General features: G+C 38.8%; 1 protein-coding gene across 2 annotated transcripts in view; it reads left to right on the plus strand.

Annotated features, from left to right (window-relative positions):
* CDK13 (cyclin dependent kinase 13) overlaps nucleotides 1-19,887 on the plus strand; it is a 66,091-nt gene that overhangs the window by 37,011 nt on the left and 9,193 nt on the right. The window contains exons 6-10 of one of the 2 annotated variants that reach the window (XM_039525899.1): nucleotides 4,542-4,586; nucleotides 6,568-6,757; nucleotides 10,778-10,834; nucleotides 17,567-17,668; nucleotides 17,779-17,856. In XM_039525899.1, coding sequence (XP_039381833.1) covers nucleotides 4,542-4,586; nucleotides 6,568-6,757; nucleotides 10,778-10,834; nucleotides 17,567-17,668; nucleotides 17,779-17,856 — 472 coding nt within the window. The remainder of the gene's footprint in view (nucleotides 1-4,541; nucleotides 4,587-6,567; nucleotides 6,758-10,777; nucleotides 10,835-17,566; nucleotides 17,669-17,778; nucleotides 17,857-19,887) is intronic. The other variant, XM_039525900.1, reaches the window with a different exon arrangement.

Below are 19,887 nucleotides of genomic sequence, written 5' to 3' on the forward strand. Positions count from 1 at the left end.
TATTGTCCATAAAATGTCAACACAGGAAGTTAAAAAACTTTCCATATATCTGTTAATTCCATTAGACAGGATGTCTCATCCTGTTAACAAATTATGAGGATTCTGAAAGTGTGTGTTTTGGGGAAGTTTGTTCTATATCTGTTGGGATATAGTATCAGTACTGTTTTAACATAGGCACTGCTTTCCTTCTAGTAATTGGCAGTCTTAGAGCAGGACCAGAAAAGTTCCCTTCTGTGTACAGTTTGTCTAATGTAACCGTAATAATTTCATATGGTTCAGCCTGACCACTGTACTATACATTCTAATCGGCAGCTGTTGGGGCCTGCACTAGAGATGAGATGTCCATCAGGAGAATGTCTTCCCTACTCTTCAGTTCCTAATTCTGTTTGTACGTTTCTTTACCACAGTTCCTTATAGATTGGCTTGATAGAAGGGAGCTTTTCACAGCTGCTTTTTCCTGACCACAAAACTAACCATATCAAGGGAATTGATAATTACTTTTAGAAAGTAAAACTGCATTTGTTTATGTTGCTACCAGACCTCTTTGGGTGCATCTCCACTGCAGAATTAGCCTTGGCTCTTACTCAGCCATTGCCACAACTTTCCTCCAGTCTCTATTGAAAACCATCTCTCACCTAGGTGGTGCATTCATCCTGGGCTAGCTGCCTTGGCTGGGGTGTGGGTTAGAGCATGGGTTCACTTTCACTCAGTCTCATAACCTACCCATTTTGCAGTGAGGTTAAATCACTGGAATGCTGATAGTTGAGGACCTTCCCACAGTTTCCCCCCCATGTGCCCAGAAGGACAGAATAGTTATGTCATGGTTCACAGAGAGACAGTTGGAGTGGCTCAGTTTACTGCAGCACAAAGAACCATGGGATATGCTCCCAGAAGTCCTAATGTGTCCTAGTGACACACATGGATGGAGCATCAATGAGGATACAGCACTTTGACCAAGACTTTTCACACAGGTGAGGCTAATGGAGGTGCCATTCACCTGGGCTGCCTCCTCAGAGAAGGCAGACATAGCTCTCTTCCCCAAGTGTCATCACTATGGGACAAAGGTATTATGTTAGGCCTGGTCTACACTAGGGGGCGGGGTCAATGTAAGATGCGCAACTTCAGCTACATGAATAGCGTAGCTGAAGTCGAAGTATCTTATTTCAACTTACTTCCCGTCCTCACGGCATGGGATCGACGGCCGTGGCTCCCCCGTCGACTCCGCTACCGCCGCTCGCTCTGGTCGAGTTCCGGAGTCGACGGGAGCGCGTTCGGGGATCGATATCACGTCTAGATGAGACGCGATATATTGATCCACGATGAACCGATCGCTACCCGCCAATCCGGTGGGTAGTGTAGACATACCCTTAGACTCAGTCTCTTTAAATGTACTGTTCTTTGTCACAAAGAGAGAGGAATTAAGACAAATATTTTATTTCTGCCATATTTAAAACTCTTACAAGCTAAGTATAAAGAAAAAGAGTTAAAAAACAGGAGTGGAAGTATGTATACATTTTGCTAGTAAAAATGCACTTTTTACATAAAGAAAAAAGGAAAATCACTTTGAGAAATGTTTACAGGTTTTTGTCTAATCTAGTTTGTTAGAAAATGTTAGTAATAGACTCTGATCTCTCCAGACCATTCACTCAGGAGAGCTAATCTGTGTGTCTGATTAGATCTGAGTAATCCCCATTTTTCCCTCATAAAATATTGTTTCGTATCGGCTTAGTACTCTCAATTGTTTAGACTTTCAGCGTTCTCTAAGCCCTACTTCCACCAATGAATGAGAGCACCATCTTCCATACTCTGGCAACAAATGCATGGTTTGGTGACCAGCTTATGTCAGACCTCCCAAGTCAGTTACCCCAGTGTGGAAATAAAAAATAAATAAATAAGTTTTAAAAGCATAAATGTGTCCGTTTTGAAGATGCCTGGAGGACATCTTGCCAGGTTTTACAGGTCCCAGGTGGAGCCTTCCTACACTACAAACCACACTAGTGATATTTTTATAGTCACATCCATCTTGCATACACACCTTAGAGCATCATATTCCAGCTCAGTTGGTTGTCTGGTAATAGGAACTTTTGCTTTTTACCATTGACAGAGCCCCTAGAATGGAAATAAAAAACAGATGCTCTAATTATATAAGAGCTAGAAAGTGAGATCTCCTTTTAAAGATCAGCATCTCTTGAAAAATACTAGATATGTCTGTACTGCAATAAAACACCCTCAGCTGGCCCATGTCAGAGGGCTCAGGCTGTGGGGCTATAAAATAGCAGTGTAGACATCCTGGCTGGGGCTGGAGACCAGGCTGTGGGGCTCTCCTCCCAAACACTGCACTTTTATAACGCTACAGCCCAGATCCATGAGCCCATCAGCTGACATGGGCCAGCTGCAGGTGTTTTATTGCAGTGTAGGCATACCCAGGGTCTAAAAAATGAGTTCCCCAGATGCTAATAAAAAGAGTAAGACAAGAATTGTTTCTGTCCACCCAGGTCTCCTTTATATCATGTACCTCCTTAATAGATTCAGTTGCTGTCTCTTATCTCATGTTCAGAACTGATCATTATTACCACTATCCAGCTGCTTCTCCATCAACTCCAAGTAATGTTGAGGAAGTTTAACTCAGAAGGAAGGGAGATGAGCTGCATGGTTTTAGCGAAGGGAATTGAGCAAAGACATCCCACTGTGAGTGCTCTCTTCCAGCATGTGGAAATGGACTGTTGCTTGCCTCCCTCCCCATAGGTACTTATTGAAGCAGTTCAGATCCTTAACATAGCAGGCACTAAGATGAGCAATGTATAAATTAAATAAGTAATTTGGTGTAACCAGTTTATTTGGATTTCATGAAATTTAGCGTAGCGGGACTTTTTGCTCCCGTTGCACTGCCTCATGAAATGTGGCTAATGGGGAAAGCTGGTGTGGAGGAGTGGGTTCTTTTGAAGAATAATTTAATCCCACAGTTCTTGAAATTCTTGGTCTCTAACTTGAAAGGGGAAAATAGGGTTCCCATGCCAGTTGGTGTTTCCTCATAAGAATGGGAATTATGTGGGATTTGTCTAGGTTACGCTTAAAGCCTAGTGCTGCTATGAACTGAGCTACCAAATCTTGTGGGTTATGGGGAGAAACTGGTTGTTGTGCAGTGAACAAGCTGCTGTCCATCTAAAGGCCTCTTTTGTGTTCTCATTCTCCCCTTCCTCCTTCCCTGCCCCAATTACTGCCTTGAATATCAGGCCCATCCCCTGATGTATACGCAAGGGTAAGAAGCAGGGAAGATGGCAGGCTCCCTGCTTTGTCCTGCCACACAATATGACATGATCAGATAGCATAAATAACTTTTCTCTCACCATGAGATCACGCCCACCTCATGAAAATAACCCTGCATTTATTTTTATGAAGGAGTAAACAAAACACTTCATTTGGATTGGTCTAATGTCTCTTGCAGTCGCAAACTAAAATTAGTTGGAGTAATACTGAAAATCAAATTTGTAATGACGTATTTCTGATTATGGCAATATGAAATTGCAGTGTCACTCATCCTATGAATACAACAGTATATAATTGCTTAGTAATCTAGTTCTGGCAGTTCCACTGTAGGCAAGAAAAAGAAAGTCAGATCAGCTTGACAGTTGAAACACTGTTAAATCTGCATACAACACTGTATCTCATTTAGTTTATTTTGTACAGCATAAATCTGATGTTACATTCCATTTTCATTTGCACTAGCACAGTCAGAAGAGTAAAATGGGAATTATACTATATTTGCTGTACTCATCTTATGTTCATTATAAAAAATTGGAGTGAGAATCTGGTGTATTTAATTGGGAGAGCGTTAAAAACAATTTAACAGCAGCAACCAACTCCATAGCTAATTCATATGCCATTCTTCTTTTATTTCTCAATGCTCCCACAATAATTGTCATCCTTCTGAGATATCACCACCTATTGTGGTGTGTTGTTTGAACAGTGTAGTGAAAGCAAAATCACCCAAAATGAGAGTCAGTCCAGATGCTTGATCCCCTGTATAGTAGGGCCTCTTCCAAGCTCTTTTCACTTTATTAACTTTTGTGAAAGGAAGATGAAAGAAATGTGAGTTTTGTGTAGTTCTTTTGCTTCGATTTTTAAAAGGCACTAGGCCTGACTGGATAAGTTCACAGTGATAGATAGCTCGAGTTATTCATTTTGCTGTATGTTTAGAGATGAGATCTTGTGCTGTTTAACTGCATATATGATGGGCTTGTAGTCTTCTTTTATGCAAGGAAGGGAAGTAGGCACTCAGATGATGGGGCACCAGCATTAGTACCCTCCATACACTCAGGAATACAAAATATTTCCCCAAGATTAGTGGTATTTGGCTTTGCAGAGTTGATGAACCATTTCATCAGATGTGGTTAGAAAAAGTCACTAAATCATGAAATTTTAGTCTGATCCTGTGGTTTTTACATTATGATGGTGCATTTTGTTGGGGGTGTGGGGTGGGTTCAAGCTTTGGGTGGTCTGCATTTTAAGTGTTTCATGTACCACCTTCCTTCTTATTTAAGGTCACAATATCCCTGTGGCAACTACAACAATTGGTTACATGGCAAGTAAGGAAAATTTTAACATTTTTATCTGTGTTTTAAATGAAGTCTAGCTTTTGGAAATGAGGAGCTAGCACCTTGTAAACAGCTAGCTCTCTACATACCATTGTGTGGGAACCTCAACATTATGCAAACATTGCAACACACTATCAGGAGACCTGTGGCTGTCTGCAGCTCCCTTTTAAAACTGTCTTCCATCCTTTCCCTTCCTATCTTCCTCCCATCTTCTTGATGTGACAAGATCATGTAATCTCTGGTCCATTTGTTCAGCACTTCCCTTGCTCTCTGTAGATGTGTGACAACATGGGGGTTGAGGAGCTATCCTATAATCAGCACTCAGCTCCCTGTGCCTGAAATCAGGCAGAAAGAGGGGAGCTTAAGAAAATGCCACAAATGCCAGGAGAGCCATGTGCAGTACCCAAAAGGGTCGCTCTTCTAATTTGATCTCAAGTTTCTTAACATATTATTTTCTTTAGAGTAGGAACAATCTCTTTTTGTCTGCTTAAATGCTAAGCAAAGGAGACTGACTAAGCTTCCGTTTGCTGGTCAGAGCCCTTTGCTTTTCTCAAGTTACGCATTTGGGTATTAACCTTATTTAAATGTGGCATATTGAGTGCCTGTTGCTGAACTGCAGACTTTCATTAGCTTCTAATGTGAGACCATTATTATATAGTGAGCCTAGGCTGTTGGGAATTCTTGTCCGGTGTAGATGTTAGTATTTTATAAAGGGGTGAGCCTTGAAGGTCCTGTTTTCTTGAAGGCCTTTTGCAAGGATAAGGAGAACCTGTAGGATAGAGTTTCTTCATTACAACCCTCTCGCTGGTCAAGGAGGGCTCAGTTTTACTATAGAGAGCCCATGAACTTCTCTGAGCAGCAGGTCAGGGAGGAGAAGGGGGAAAGGAAATAGGTTCTAGACAGAGATTAATGCTGTTTTCTTACCTTAACACTTGAAGTTACGTATTCAGCATTCAAAGTTCCTCAGTATTAAGCACCAGACTCACTAGTAATCCCGTTGATTTTAATGGAATCACTTGTGGAATGATGTTTTACCTTTCAGTATGAGAAAGGGACAGATTCTGCCACACTAGAGGTGTGAGGGAACTAACTTCTGATGTGAAATCTGGACCTCTGCAGAGCTGCTGCAGACTTGTGGGCTTCCTCTTCTGACTTGTTCTGGTCTGTGTTGTAGGCACTGCCAGTCTGAGTAGTAGGCTCATTCCTGACACAATTCCACAGTGCAAGCTTTAAAATAAATCAGAGGATGATAACAGAGAAATACAGTGTTAGCTCACCTCTACCCTAGATGTAGTTTTATTTCTGGATTTCACCACAAGGTTCACTAATCCAGCTAAACAATTTTGCGTAAAATTGGTATTTTGTGACAAAGCCACTGTAACTCTATCCAGATATCCTCTGTACAGTAGAACCTCAGAGTTATGAACTGACCAGGCAACCCCACAACTCTTTTGGAACCGGAAGTACTCAATCAGGCAGCAGCAGAGACTCCTCTCCCCCATCCCACCAAAGGGGGGGAAATACAGTACAGTACTGTGTTAAACATAAACTACTTAAAAAAAAAAGGGGGGGGGGAGAAGCTTTTCTTCAGCATAGTAAAGTTTCAAAAGTGTATTAAGTCAACCATAACGTTTTGTTCAAAGTTACAAACGTTTCAGAGTTACGAACAACCTCCATTCTCGAGGTGTTCGGAACTTTGAGGTTCCACTGTATTAGCTTTTTGTTCTTACTGTATCTCTGACAATTACAACAGTTGCTTACACAGAAAAGTAATAGGAAAATATATTTTTAGCTGTGTTTTAAATGCAGTTAAGCAGTTGGAAATAAGGTGCCATCTCCAAGGTTATCCAGATTTTACAAAAATATGAACACACTCTAATGTATGTGAAGAATACTAGGCTGTACTTTTAAAAGTAGAGTACTAAGATATTTTGGAATATTATGAAATCTGTAATTTTCCCCCTCTTTCTAGGTGCATTTTACCTGGTCTTTGAATATATGGACCATGACTTGATGGGACTCCTGGAATCTGGCTTGGTTCATTTTAATGAAAATCACATAAAGTCATTTATGAGACAGTTGATGGAGGGATTGGATTACTGCCATAAGAAGAACTTCCTGCACAGAGATATTAAATGTTCAAATATTCTACTAAATAATAGGTATGGATATAACCAACTTTAAAGTGTTCACAAAGTTATAAAGTAACAGCTTAACCAAGAAACCTTTTAATTTAATTCTAGCAATTTGTGTCACTTTCTTCTATCACTAGAAAAATAGACTTTCATTACTGAGGTTGCTTATTGCTACTTTTAAAACTAGCTTCAACTTTGAACCTAGTATCATTCAATTTAGTTTCTGTTCCTGCTGTTTACTCATTACTTTACCTGTGTGGAAACACCAAAATCAGGACTTAGGTTCATCAGCCAGCGCTAAGAAATATAATTTCAGAGTTTAATCATAGAATCATAAAATAGATCTGGAAGAGACCTCTAGGCCATCAGTCTATCCCCCTGTGCTGAGGCAGAAAGGACCATGTGGATGCAAAATGTATCGTGGCCTGCAATCAGATTACCCTGATGGGCCACATGCAGGCTGCAGGTTGCCTACCACTGATCTAGACCATCCTTGGCAGATATTTGTCTAATCTGTTGTTTAAAAACTTCCAGTGACAGGGATTCCACAACCTCCCTTGGAAACCTATTCCAATGCTTAACTCTGCTTACAGTTAGAAAGTTTTCCTAATATCTAACCTTAATCTCCCTTTGTGCAGATTAAGCCGATTACCTCTTGTCTTACTTTCAGTGGACACTGAGAACAGTTGATCACTGCCCTCTTTATAACAACCCTTAACATATTTGAAGACTGTTATCAGGTGTCGCTTCAGGCGTCATTCATCAAGACTAAACATACCCAGTTAAACTGACCAATGAGGAAAGGTTATTCTCCTTTTATCATTTCTGTTGCTGTCCTCTGGATTCTCCAATTTATCCACATCTCTCCTAAAGTGTGACACCCAGAACTGGACACAGTAATCCGACTGAGGCCTCACCAGTGCCAATTAAAGTGAATCAGTTACCTCCTGTGTCTTACATAAAACGCCCCTGCTATTAAACGCCAGTATTTTAGCCTTTTTCGCATCTGCATCACATTGTTGACTCATATTCAAGTTTTGATGCACTATTAACCCCCAGATCGTTTTCAGCAATACTACTGCCTTCCTTGATTAGTTCCTAAGTTTAGTACTTTGAACATTTTATTTAATTTCATCTTGTTGATTGCAGACTAATTCTCCAAAATGTCAAGGTCATTTTGAATTCTAATCCTGTCCTCCAAAGTGTTTACAACTCCTCTAAGCTTGATATCATTAGCAGATTTTATAAGCATACTGTCCAGTCCATTATCCAAGTCATTAATGAAAATATTGAATAGTACCGGATGCAGAACAGATCCCCAAGGGTCCCCACTTCATACGTTCTCCCACTTAGACAGTGAACCATTGATAACTACTCTTCGAGTATGGGTTTTCAACCAGTGTATGCCCACCTTTATAATAGTTTCTCTAAACCACATTTCCCTAGTTTGCTTATGAAAATGTTATGTGGGATGGTCAAAAGTTGTACTAAAATTAAGATATCTACTGCTTCCCTTCCTATAGTCCACTAAGCCAATAACCCTGTCAAACGAGAAAATTAGCATGGTTTGGCATGATTTGTCCTTGACAAATCTATGTTGGCTATTATTTATTATCCTGTTATCTTCTAGGTGCTTACTAATTGATTCTTTAATAATTTGTTCCACTGTCTTTCCAGGTATTGAAGTTAGGCTGACTGATCTAATTCACCGGGTCCTCTTTGTTTCCCTTTTTAAAGATAGGTACTCTATTTGTCCTTCTCCAGTCCTCTGGGACCTCACCCATCCTCCATGAATTCACAGAGAGAATTGCTAGATTCCGAGATTGCTTCATCTAGTTCTTTAAGTACCATAAGGTGATTTCATCAGGCCGTGTTGACTTGAATACATCTAACTTATCTAAATATTCTTTAACCTGTTGTTTTCCTATTTTGACTTATTCCTTCCCTCTTGTTAATATTAAGTGTGTTAAGTATCTGGTCTCAATTTTTTTAGTGAAGACTGGAGCAAAATAGGTATTAAATACTTCAGTCCTCTTGGTGTCTGTTATTACTGTAGTGGATCTACACTTTCTTCTTTGCCTTGTTCCTAATGTATTTCTAGAACCTTTTCTATCAATAGCCTTTTGTCCCCTGCTTGGTGTAACTCATTTTGTGCCTTAGCCTCTCTGAGTTTTCTCCCTATGTGCTATTCTTTTGTTCTCATCCATAGCAATTTGTCCTCGTTTTCACTTCTTGTAGGATTCCTTTATGATTTGCAGCTCATTAAAGACCTCCTGATGTAGTGGCTCCTTAGGTATATCTCAATATATTATATTATTATGACGTATCTCATAGAGCTGGAAGGGACCCCGAAGGGTCATCAAGTCCAGCCCCCTGCCTTCACTAGCAGGACCAAGTACTGATTTTGCCCCAGATCCCTAAGTGGCCTCCTCAAGAACTGAACTCACAACCCTGGGTTTAGCAGGCCAATACTCCAACCACTGAGCTCTCTCTTCCTTCCTTCCTTTCTTTTGCATCAGGATAGTTTGCCTTTAATATTTTGTCTCTGATACATTGCAGCTCTTTTGAACTCCTTTTTCCCTTAGATTGTCTTCCTTTGGGACCCTGACTCCCAGTTCTCTGAGTTTATTGGTCTGCCTTTTTGGAGTCACTCTCATTCCTTCCTTTCTAAGAATCATGACGGCTATCCTTTTGTGATCACTTTCACCCAAATTGCCTTCAACCTTCAGATTCACAATCGGTTTCTCCCTGTTCACCAGAATGAAGTCTAAAATGGCTGCTTCCCCTGAATCCTTCCTCCTCCTAATACAAGTGGCCCCTAACATATTCCAATATTTGGACATTTTATGTTTTTCTGTATTTTTCTAACAGGTATCTGGATAGTTAAAGACCCCCATTACAGCCCAGTCTTGTGTTTGGATATTTTTGTTAGTTGCATTTGTCATATTAAATTAGAATATGTGAAAGCGTAGTTTCTGACCTGTGCTTTCTTGACTATCTGATCTTATAGTCAAATGTGTGTAGACTCATCTGTCACGTTGTACAATACTGAAGACCTCATCTTTCAGGAGTGTAGAAGTACAGTGTTTCAATTTAAAAGAATATGCAACCAGGTGTGTTCAAACACACATTTTAGGTACATACTGATACTCTTGCTCACAAATGATAATCCATGTTTCACACGTATGTATATAAACATAAGCCTCAGTGCATGTGTGGTACTGCCAACAGAAGTTGGTCCAATAAAAGGTATTGCCTCACCCCTCCTTGTCTCTCTAATATCCTGGGATATAAATAAACTTAGTACATAACATTTAGAAATAAAGGATTTTTTAAAATCAACAAACTTTGTGAAAGCACCATGTCCTTTTCTTTCCTTATAGAAACCTATGAATGTCCTTTCTAGTGTAAGTCATCCAACCTTCCAGATTGGCGTGGTATGTTGCCTGTTGAGCAGCAGCATCCTATATGCCTTTTGAAAAATCATTTGTATCAAAGGCTAATGTTGGGATTTTAAGAGTGGAGTGTTTAGTTTTGTATACTTCCCACAAGAGGTGCTATGCAAATACTTATGATTTAATATTTATTATCTACAGTTACCAGTAAATAGGCCAATTTACTGAGTAAAAGGTTACTGAAGTGTGAATTAGTAATCTCCACAGCACTAAAGCCAGGCTTAAAATGTACAGAAATGGCAGTCTCCCCTCTTCAAAGTTTTATCAACATAATAAGTACAGTTATGTGTTGTTCGTTGATTATTTTACAAAGTATACTCTGAATGTTCATTAATATTCTTTGAAGTGTATATCTGCATTTGTCAAAAGAAAATACAACATTTCACAATCCCTTATGGTTTGTTTTTTAAAATTGCATTGCTTAGCATACTTATTAATTGAGATGATGCAGTAATTTGTAATGGTTCTCCTGCTGACTAGTGTGAATTAGTGAAGTTTAACTGGAGATATGTTAGAGCATTTTAAACATCTGTTTGGTTTTTAAATCTGTTGACAAGATTTATCAGTAAAAATTCTTTACTTTTTCCACCAGAGGGCAGATTAAGCTTGCAGACTTCGGGCTTGCTCGACTGTATAGCTCAGAGGAGAGGTAAGATGACCCCGTTCTGTTAAATATATATATTTAAAGCATAGGTCTCTGTGGTTATCAGAGCTAGGGATGCTTTTTTCTGTAGAGGGAAGTTTAAGTCAAATCACATTTTTAATATGGCATCCTCTTTTCTGATTAAATATCTGAAATGATAGAAGTAAAGGTTTGTACTGTGTAGCTATGCAGTGGTTTATGTTGGTATAGTTCAGTTATATTCATGCTTTAATTCAATTTTAGTTGAAATGTCAAAGTATAATAGCTGTTTGTTGATAAATATTTGTCAGGCCATCTAACTAAAGAACTAGCATAAAAAGTTGTGAAGCCCTGGAAGGAGGGAGGTCAGTCACCTGATATGTGTGCATAGTAGTAAAACCACAAACATAAAACTAAAGTGTAAATGAACGATATGGAGTGGGAAAAAGGAACACTTCTCATCCTGGTTCTTTAAAAGTACAAGTATCCTTTCTGCAATACCAAAGCTATAGTCTCTCCAGAATACCATGGACAAATAACTTTGGGGAGATGAGAATCTGTTTACACACTTTCCTTTCAGACTTAGAACACCACATATTTAACTGAAGTTCATTCTCCCTTATTGTTTCATAAATACCATTAGAGAGGCTTGCTTCTTAGGTTAAAAGATAATCTCCATTAGCTGTAATAGCACAGCTATAGATGATTTTTTTTTTTAATAAAGAGCTCTGACTAGTGACATCACAATTAATACTTTCAGTTTCGATATAAACTGACTGGAGATGAAGGATGCAGGTTTACAGTTAGGATGTGGCCTGCCTAAACATTTCAATATTACTCCTGCTTCCATAAATTAACATGCATATTCTGCCTTTTTGGAGCAAATTGATAAATTAAACGTTAATAAGTCACCAGACCAGATGGTATTCACCCAAGAGTTCTGAAGGAACTCAAATGTGAAATTGCTGAACTACTAGCTGTGGTATGTAACCTATCATTTAAATCAGCTTCTGTACCAGATGACTGGAGGATAGCTAATATGACACCAATTTTTTAAAAAGACTCCAGAGGTGATCATGGCAATTACAGGCCAGTAAACCTTTTTTCTTTTGAGAAGGCTTTTGATAACATTCACAGGACCAGCCTACAGCGCACTCTGCAGGCCTGTGGAATCCCTCTCCGTATAATCAACATCAAAAGCTTTTATTTCAACTTTACATGCAATGTTGATCACAGTGAGCTCAGTTTTGAAGTCAAAACAGGAGTATGTCAGGGGTGGGTCATGTCTGCAATCCTCTTCAGCGTTGCCATTGATTAGGTAATGACGCGTACAACAGAAGACATGTCCAGAGGCATTAAATGAACACCTTTGAAGACCTGGACTTCGCAGATGATCTCACTCTCCTATCAAATATCCAACACCATATACAAGAAAAAACAACTCGACACAACACATTCAGCCAGCAAATTGGACTGAAAATCAACTGCAATAAGACATATCATGGCCTTTAATATTGCCTCACCATCACCAGTACAGATAGAGGATTATGTTCTCACCAATGTAGAAACATTCACATATGTGGACAGTACCATCAGCCAGGACGGTGGAAGAAGCCAGGACATCCGGAACAAAATCAGTAAAGCCAGGAATAATTTCAGGAGCTTAAATACAGTCTGGAAATCATCAACATACAAAACCAAAACCAAACTCAAGATTTATCAGAGCTGCATACTTTCAACACTACTTTATAGTGAAGAATGCTGGGGAATGAGGAAGTATGTTCAAACTGTCTTCATTCCATACATTCATATCCATGTATTCCATACATCCATATCTTTTGGCCCAGGACAATCTCAAACCAAGATCTATTGACACAGTGCAGCCAAGAGGATCTGAGCACCATCATTGACAGGCAGGGTTGGAGATGGATTGGCCACGTGCTTCGGATGGAAACTGATTCCATTACCAGAGTAGAATAAGATGGACACTTGAAGGCAAGCAAAAACGAGGCTGCCCGAAAATAACATGTTGAAGAGCTGTGGAAGCCGAGCTGAAAAACCTGGGGCACAGCATTAAGACTTGCACGAAACAGACGAGTGGAGGAGCTTCGTCACTGCCCTAAACGCCAGAGGCGTAATGGGGAGGAGATGATGATGATGAAGCCTGACTTCAAGTACCTGGCAAACTGGTTGAAACTATAGTAAAGAACAGAATTATCAGACACACAGATGAACATGATTTGTTGGGGAAGAGTCAACCTGGCTTTTGCAAAGGGAAATCTTGCCTCACCAATCTTTGAGGGGGTCAAAACGAGCATGTGGACCAGGGTGATCCAGTGTACGTAGATCTTCAAAAAGCCTCAAGGTCCCTCATCAAAGACACTTAAGCAAAATAAGCTGTCGTTGGATAAGAGGGAAGGTCCTCTCATGGATCGATAACTGGTTAAAAGATAGGAAATGAAGGGTAGGAATAAATGGTCAGTTTTCAGAATGGAGAGAGGTAAATATTGGTGTCCCTCAGGTGTCTGTACTGGGACCAGTGCTGTTCAACATATTCATAAACGTTCTGGAAGAAGGGGTAAACAGTGAGGTAGCAACATTTGCAGATGATACAAAACTGCTCAAGATAGTTAAGTCCAAAGCAGACTGCGAAGAGTTACAAAGGGATCTCACAAAACTGAGCAACAGAATGGCAGATGAAATTCAGTGTTAATAAATGCAAAGTAATGCACATTGGAAAACGTAATCCCAACTATACATATAAAATGATGGGGTTTAAATTAGCTGTTACCACTTAAGAAAGAGATCTTGGAGTCATTGTGGATAGTTCTCTGAAAACATCCACTCAGTGTGCAGCGGCAGTCAAAAAAGCTAACAGAATGCTGGGAATCGTTAAGAAAGGAATAGATAATAAGACAGAAAATATATTGCCTCCATATAAATCCATGCTGTGCCTACATCTTGAATACTGCATGCAGATGTGGTCGCCCCATCTCAAAAAAGATATATTGGAATTGGAAAAGGTACAGAAAAGGGCAACAAAAATGGTTAGAAGTCTGGAACAGCTTCCACATGAGGAGAGATTAATAAAACGGTGACTTTTCAGCTTGGAAAAGAGACGACTAGAACGGGGATATGATAGAGGTCTGTAAAATCATGACTGGTCTGGAGAAAGTAAATAAGGAAGTGTTATTTACTCCTTTTCATAACACAAGAATTAGGGGTCACCAAATGAAATTATTAGGCAGCAGCTTTAAAACAAACAAAAGGAAGTATCTTTTCACACAATGCAGTGTCAGCCTGTGGAACTCCTTGCCAGAGGGTGTTGTGAAGGCCAAGAGTATAGCGGGGTTCAAAAAAAACCTAGACAAGTTCATGGAGGATAGGCCTATCAATGGCTATTAGCCAGTCTGAGCAGGGATGGTGTCCCTAGCCTCTGTTTGCCAGAAGCTGGGAATGGGAGACAGCATGGTTACCTGTTCTGCTCATTCCCTCTGGCATTGACCACTGTCAGAAGACAGGATACTGGGCTAGATGGACCTTTGGTCTGACCCAATATGGACATTCTTATGTTCTTATGCCTGTTGGTATACCTGGGAAGGGTTCAAATGGGAAGGGTAAAGTTGACTTCCTGCTCACATTTCCAAAAGAAACACTGGCTAGAATCTAAATACAAATCTTTCTTTGTGATATCTCTCTTTAAATTAGGGGAGTTTAATTTAAAACTTTTGAGAACAGATACAAAGACTGAAGAAATTTTAAAAATTTTTGATGCTGGTGTTACAATTGTATTGCTCCACCATGCCTGTATCTAAGCAAATCGCTGCTGAGTGTAATATGGTTTAGTATCTTGTTAAAGGTTTGTACTTTAATGTCGTTTCCTTGTAGTAATTTTCTCTGGCATGAATGGTAATATGCAGAATCTGGTTTTCAAAATTGAAAGTGTACACTTAGCATTATACCACTTGCACATTGGATAATTGGAACCATAAGACTTCAGTTGCATGTATTATTGGCCATTTGTGCACACAGTTTGATTTGTTCATGCTTGATTTTGAAAGTGAGGCCCTAACAGTGTTTTAAGTATTAAAGGTTTATTGTTTATTGTAGGTGCCAGAACAGTAAACTTGTTCTTGATGGCAATGCCCCTGGTTCCAGTGGTTTATGTTGAATAGACTGCCATGCTAATTCAAGAACATACCTTTTTATAATTTTATTTAATCATATCTAGCATGTTACAGGAAAATTGCAGGGTTGTATAACTAAGCACCTGCCAGGAAATTTAATGATTTAATGGAGACAATTGCTCCACAGTGAATGGATGCAATCTTACCTCACAGTTCTTTTCAGTGTGTGCCACATTTTGTTTAATTTTTATGTGTAGCTTCCATTACATCATGACACTGTGGCTGCCATTTAGGGATAATAAGGCTCATAAATAGCTCTTTTTATCAAATAATTAAAATGCATTGTTGTGATAAAATTCAGATTGTTCTTTGGGGGTGGTGAAAAATGTATTTAGAATTAAAAAAACAAATTTTATAAGTTAACAGTTGGTTTTCATATAAACACAAGCAGCGTTATTACTTTATATTATCAATAAAAGCAGTATTAAAACTTTTTTAATTTTTTTAACATAATTGCATATTAAATTTGGAAAGCTAATTGGAAGCTTGTTAGCTGCTTGGCATTTCATTCCTGATTCAATCTTTTATTGAGTACATCTTCTCTTCATTAATAGTAGGATTTAATGAACATTAAGGATTGTGCTGTAACAATTTTTCCACATTTTTACTAACTGAACTATATTTTTTGACAGTTGATTTACTGATCTGATTATTTAGAAGGATTTGGGACCTTGAAGCAGCAGAAGAAATTTCTTCAAGCATTACTTGAGTGCTAGAATCACTGAAATATATTGTGTATCTCATTTATCAAAATTTGAAAAGTCTGAAAGCAAGCTTTTAAAAAATAAGCTGTATGCACTTGTAATTGTGTGCTTAACTTATGCATGCATAGATCTTGAGTGTACAAAGGGGGGTAATTGTACATGCAAATGAATGATTATGGCCATTTTTGTACATATTTACCCAACTTTCACTCAGTTGTGGTAATTTCACTCACAATTGTGCATCTGACTTTAAAAAAATCACTTCTGAATCCAGCTAGAAGGTGTGACATATTACATAAGAACATACCTGTTGAAACAGAAAGTACTGTCTAGAAATCTTTAACAACTGAATATTGATAGGTTTGACTTTTTTTGTTACTGAGTTTCTCTATCTAAATACTTGTGAAAAGAATACTCTTTTCTGGAATAAATCTGGCAGATTTGTAGAGGGTGGGGTAAAATTTCCCACAAGAAGTCCCATTTTCAAAAATGACTTAAGAGCCTAAGCCATTTATGCACTTTGGAAAATGTTTCCAATAGTGTGTGTTTGTTTGAAAGTGTGCATGCTTGCGGGGCCACCAGAGGGGGATTGTTTTAGTGTAAGGTTATCACTTGTATGCCCCCTTCAGTAAATACAGAAGTCCACATGGTAGATCAGTGTGTTTATTTGATTAGACAGTTGCACTGAACATAACAGTGGTGTCATTTGCAGTGTGGAATGTTCACCTGCTATGGAAGGCAGAAATTGCTTGTAATTTCTTTTTATTTAAGCACGTATAAGTTATTAAAATACATTACTTTATACCTCTGTGCATTTGCAATTCAAACCTAATGCTTTATTAAAGATGACAGATGTGAAATGGTGCTTTTCAGTTATCCAAAGACTATACCGGGAAAGCTGGGATATGTAATTTCTGTTGTATTAGCTGCTGTCTTGAAAACTGTTAATACTGAAACATTACTATCCACTGTCTAAAATATTGGAATCTCAGCTTTCAAATTGTGTAAAATGTTACAAAACCTCAAGTTACATAATATTAATGGCTAAAATCATACTGGTGATTGGGGGTGTGGTGACAGAAGATAACAATCTGCAACCCATGTATTCTGTGGCAAGGGCTGCTGAAAACTGAATTTTCTATTGCATCTCCCAAGGATACACAACAATAGAGACGTCTACTGAAGTAGATTTGGCAATAGCAGTTTTATACGTTCCATTATTTTATTGTCCCCAAACTTGGTTTTCAGTCTGATAAAATGAAAGTAGATTTTTGTAGTGACAATGCCTGAAGTCTTTCAGTGGGAGCTGGAAGTTTTGATAGCTTGCGAATGTAAAGTAGGGGCTGTTGGAATCCAGGAAGATGTGGGAGTTTTGAAACCCAAGAGGCAGTTGAAACTTGTGATAGTAGGGAATGGCTGCATCTATGCTTGTGGGGGCAGAGGTGACTTGAATTGTTTTTCTTCCCACTGTTTAACTCTTTTTTCAGCACTTCAGCAACCAACTCTTTTGTGCCAGTAACTGCACCTAACAGCAGTGGATAGAGATATTAACTAAAGTCTTATTGCTAAAATGAATAACAATTAAATAGTTAGCAGTATAGGTATTTAACTCTGAAGCCTGATGATATTTTTAGTTCCCCAGGAAGATGGTTGTTTACTTAGCCTGAAACAGTATCTCAGAGATATCCTTTGGTAGATTTAAGTAATAACTTTATATAGCGACAGCAGCCTCAGTATTGGTAAAAAGGGAATGAAAAAATGGAGCATTTGTAAAACAATATTGTAGTAGTGAAACCTCAAACTTTTATTAGTTCACTACAGTCTCATTTTAAGAGAAATGTTGAATCTCTCTCTCTTCTTTTTTTCAGTCGACCATATACCAACAAAGTTATTACTTTATGGTACCGGCCTCCTGAACTTCTGCTTGGAGAGGAAAGATATACACCAGCCATAGATGTCTGGAGCTGTGGGTAAGAAGTTTTAAAACAAAAGTGTTAAGTGTAAATCATGAACCAAAATAAATCTCAAATAACATTTATCAAATGATATTGATGGAATTATATAAAACTTTATTTTACAGCTGTATCCTGGGTGAACTTTTTACTAAAAAACCAATATTTCAAGCAAATCAGGAACTTGCTCAGCTGGAACTAATAAGGTAACTTTTACATTCCACGGTGTGGTTGGTGTTTTATAAAATCATAGACAGCACGTTTATTTTTCATGAGCATTCAAAAAAATGGAGTTACAATATTAACATTTAAAAGTTGTCCGAGTTGTTTCTCAGAAAAAAAATGGTAGTAACTTTTGGGGAGATGTAAAACAAATTATTCAGAATTGGAGAAGTGCTTAGTAGCTTTCCATGGCATAGGAATGCAGTGGTAGGTAGGATTTTTTATAGTGCAGCTGGAGTTAGCCTTTACTGAAGCCCCTCTCACAACAGGGCATTTGACATGCTTTTTAAGCAGGTGAAACTGAAGCTTCCTTACGCCATTCTCCAATCAGCAGGTTAAGAGGCCAACATGGAGAGTAATGAATGACTGTTTTAAAGGGAAAGCTGTGCTCAAGGCTAGGTTCTCTGCATACTGCTGGTCCTATGCTGCTTTTTCATTCTCCCACATGTCTGCAACTGGCTTCTGTCTGCTGCAGGAGGGAGTGTTTCTCCACTTTCCCTCAAGAGTTGCCAGATACCTTGGGGGAGGTAAAGTCTTCCTTTACCTTCCCACCCCAGTGGATCTTCTCAGGCAGTAGCTGTTTGAATTAGTAGAGTCAGAGTCTCTTTTCTCTATTCAGGTGGCAAATGCTGTCTCCTGCTTCTAATATCATAATCAACCTAGGCAGTGGGGTGGAATCTTCTTCCTACAAAAGAAAAAGAGGATGAGTCAGTGAATTGCTCCTTTATCCTGATCTCTCTTCACAAGGTCAAATATTTGATTCTGAAAAGCAGTAAGTTACATAGGCTGTAAATGCTATGTAACATGTAGGAAAGTTGGTCTATACAAGGATAACAACCTTTTAGAAGGTGCAAAACATGGCGCTGGTCACCCTGTTATTTTACACTACTGAAACAATTCATGTTGTGTGACTCTTTGTTGTTTTTGCTTTAACCACAAGATGGCAGTGCAGCACTTGATTCCAGTTCTGGCTTTCTTTACCAAACTGGACATAGTTTTGTATAGAGTGAATTGATGTCATTTGTAAAATTTATTTTGATATCAAAAGAATATCAACTAATTTTTCATAGCTTAATTTTTTCTCTCTATTGATGCTGTACATTTAAAAATTTAATACATTAGGACTGTTCCCAGCACATTTTAACTGGAACCTAAACCACCTATAATGGAATAGTTCTTAGTCATATCATTGTCAATTTTTAACTTACAACCCACTTAATTTTTTGATGCCTCTACCAACATCATAGATGACCACGAATATTTTGTGAATTTTTTATTTTCCCCGGTGGTCTTTCCCCCAAGTATTTCAAGACCACAGATAGACTTGAATCATGAAAAAGTCTAGAGGAAAAAGTAGCATTGTCTTAACTTCTTTTTCAGAATATGCTTTAGATCATATAAATAGGCACAAAGGTCTAACGATGATCTAGATAAGTCTCTAGAAAATACTTCTAGTCTTCCAGGAACCCAAAGGCCATACAAGATGGTAGGCTCTTCTGCCCAAGACCACCCTATTTATAGGAAAAACTTGCTGTAGAAGTTGAAAACAAACATCTGCAAGGTTGCGAGCTGCAGGATCAACCAGGCATTTATGCAACTTTAGCTTTCTGGCTGCAAGGCCCACAAAGTGTAAACCCTACTTTTCACACTTAGTGGCCTTGTCTAGACTAGGCTGAAAGGGGTACTGTTATAACATGTTACTAACACCTTCTAACTAACACTTTTGAAAAAGCCTAGTGTAGATGAGGCCCATTGCCTTCAACACGGGCTAAGATTTGTTGAGTTAAAGCCTGAGGAGAGCTTGGGTTTTAACTCCATCAGGTTTGCTAGTATTAAAGTCTACACTGCCTGGTCTACAACAGACTTGAAAAATGTGGTGGCTAATGCATTGGAACACCCTATCTTTAAATCCTACTCTAGACAAAGCCAGTGGAAGGGACAGACTTGTGCAACCACATGTATGGAGGTGGGCTGGCTCAGTGACCCTTTTCTTTGGCCAAAAGATGGTTTTAATT

The sequence above is a fragment of the Mauremys reevesii genome, linkage group 2 (assembly GCF_016161935.1).
Source record: "Mauremys reevesii isolate NIE-2019 linkage group 2, ASM1616193v1, whole genome shotgun sequence".
Taxonomy (NCBI): Eukaryota; Metazoa; Chordata; order Testudines; family Geoemydidae; genus Mauremys; species Mauremys reevesii.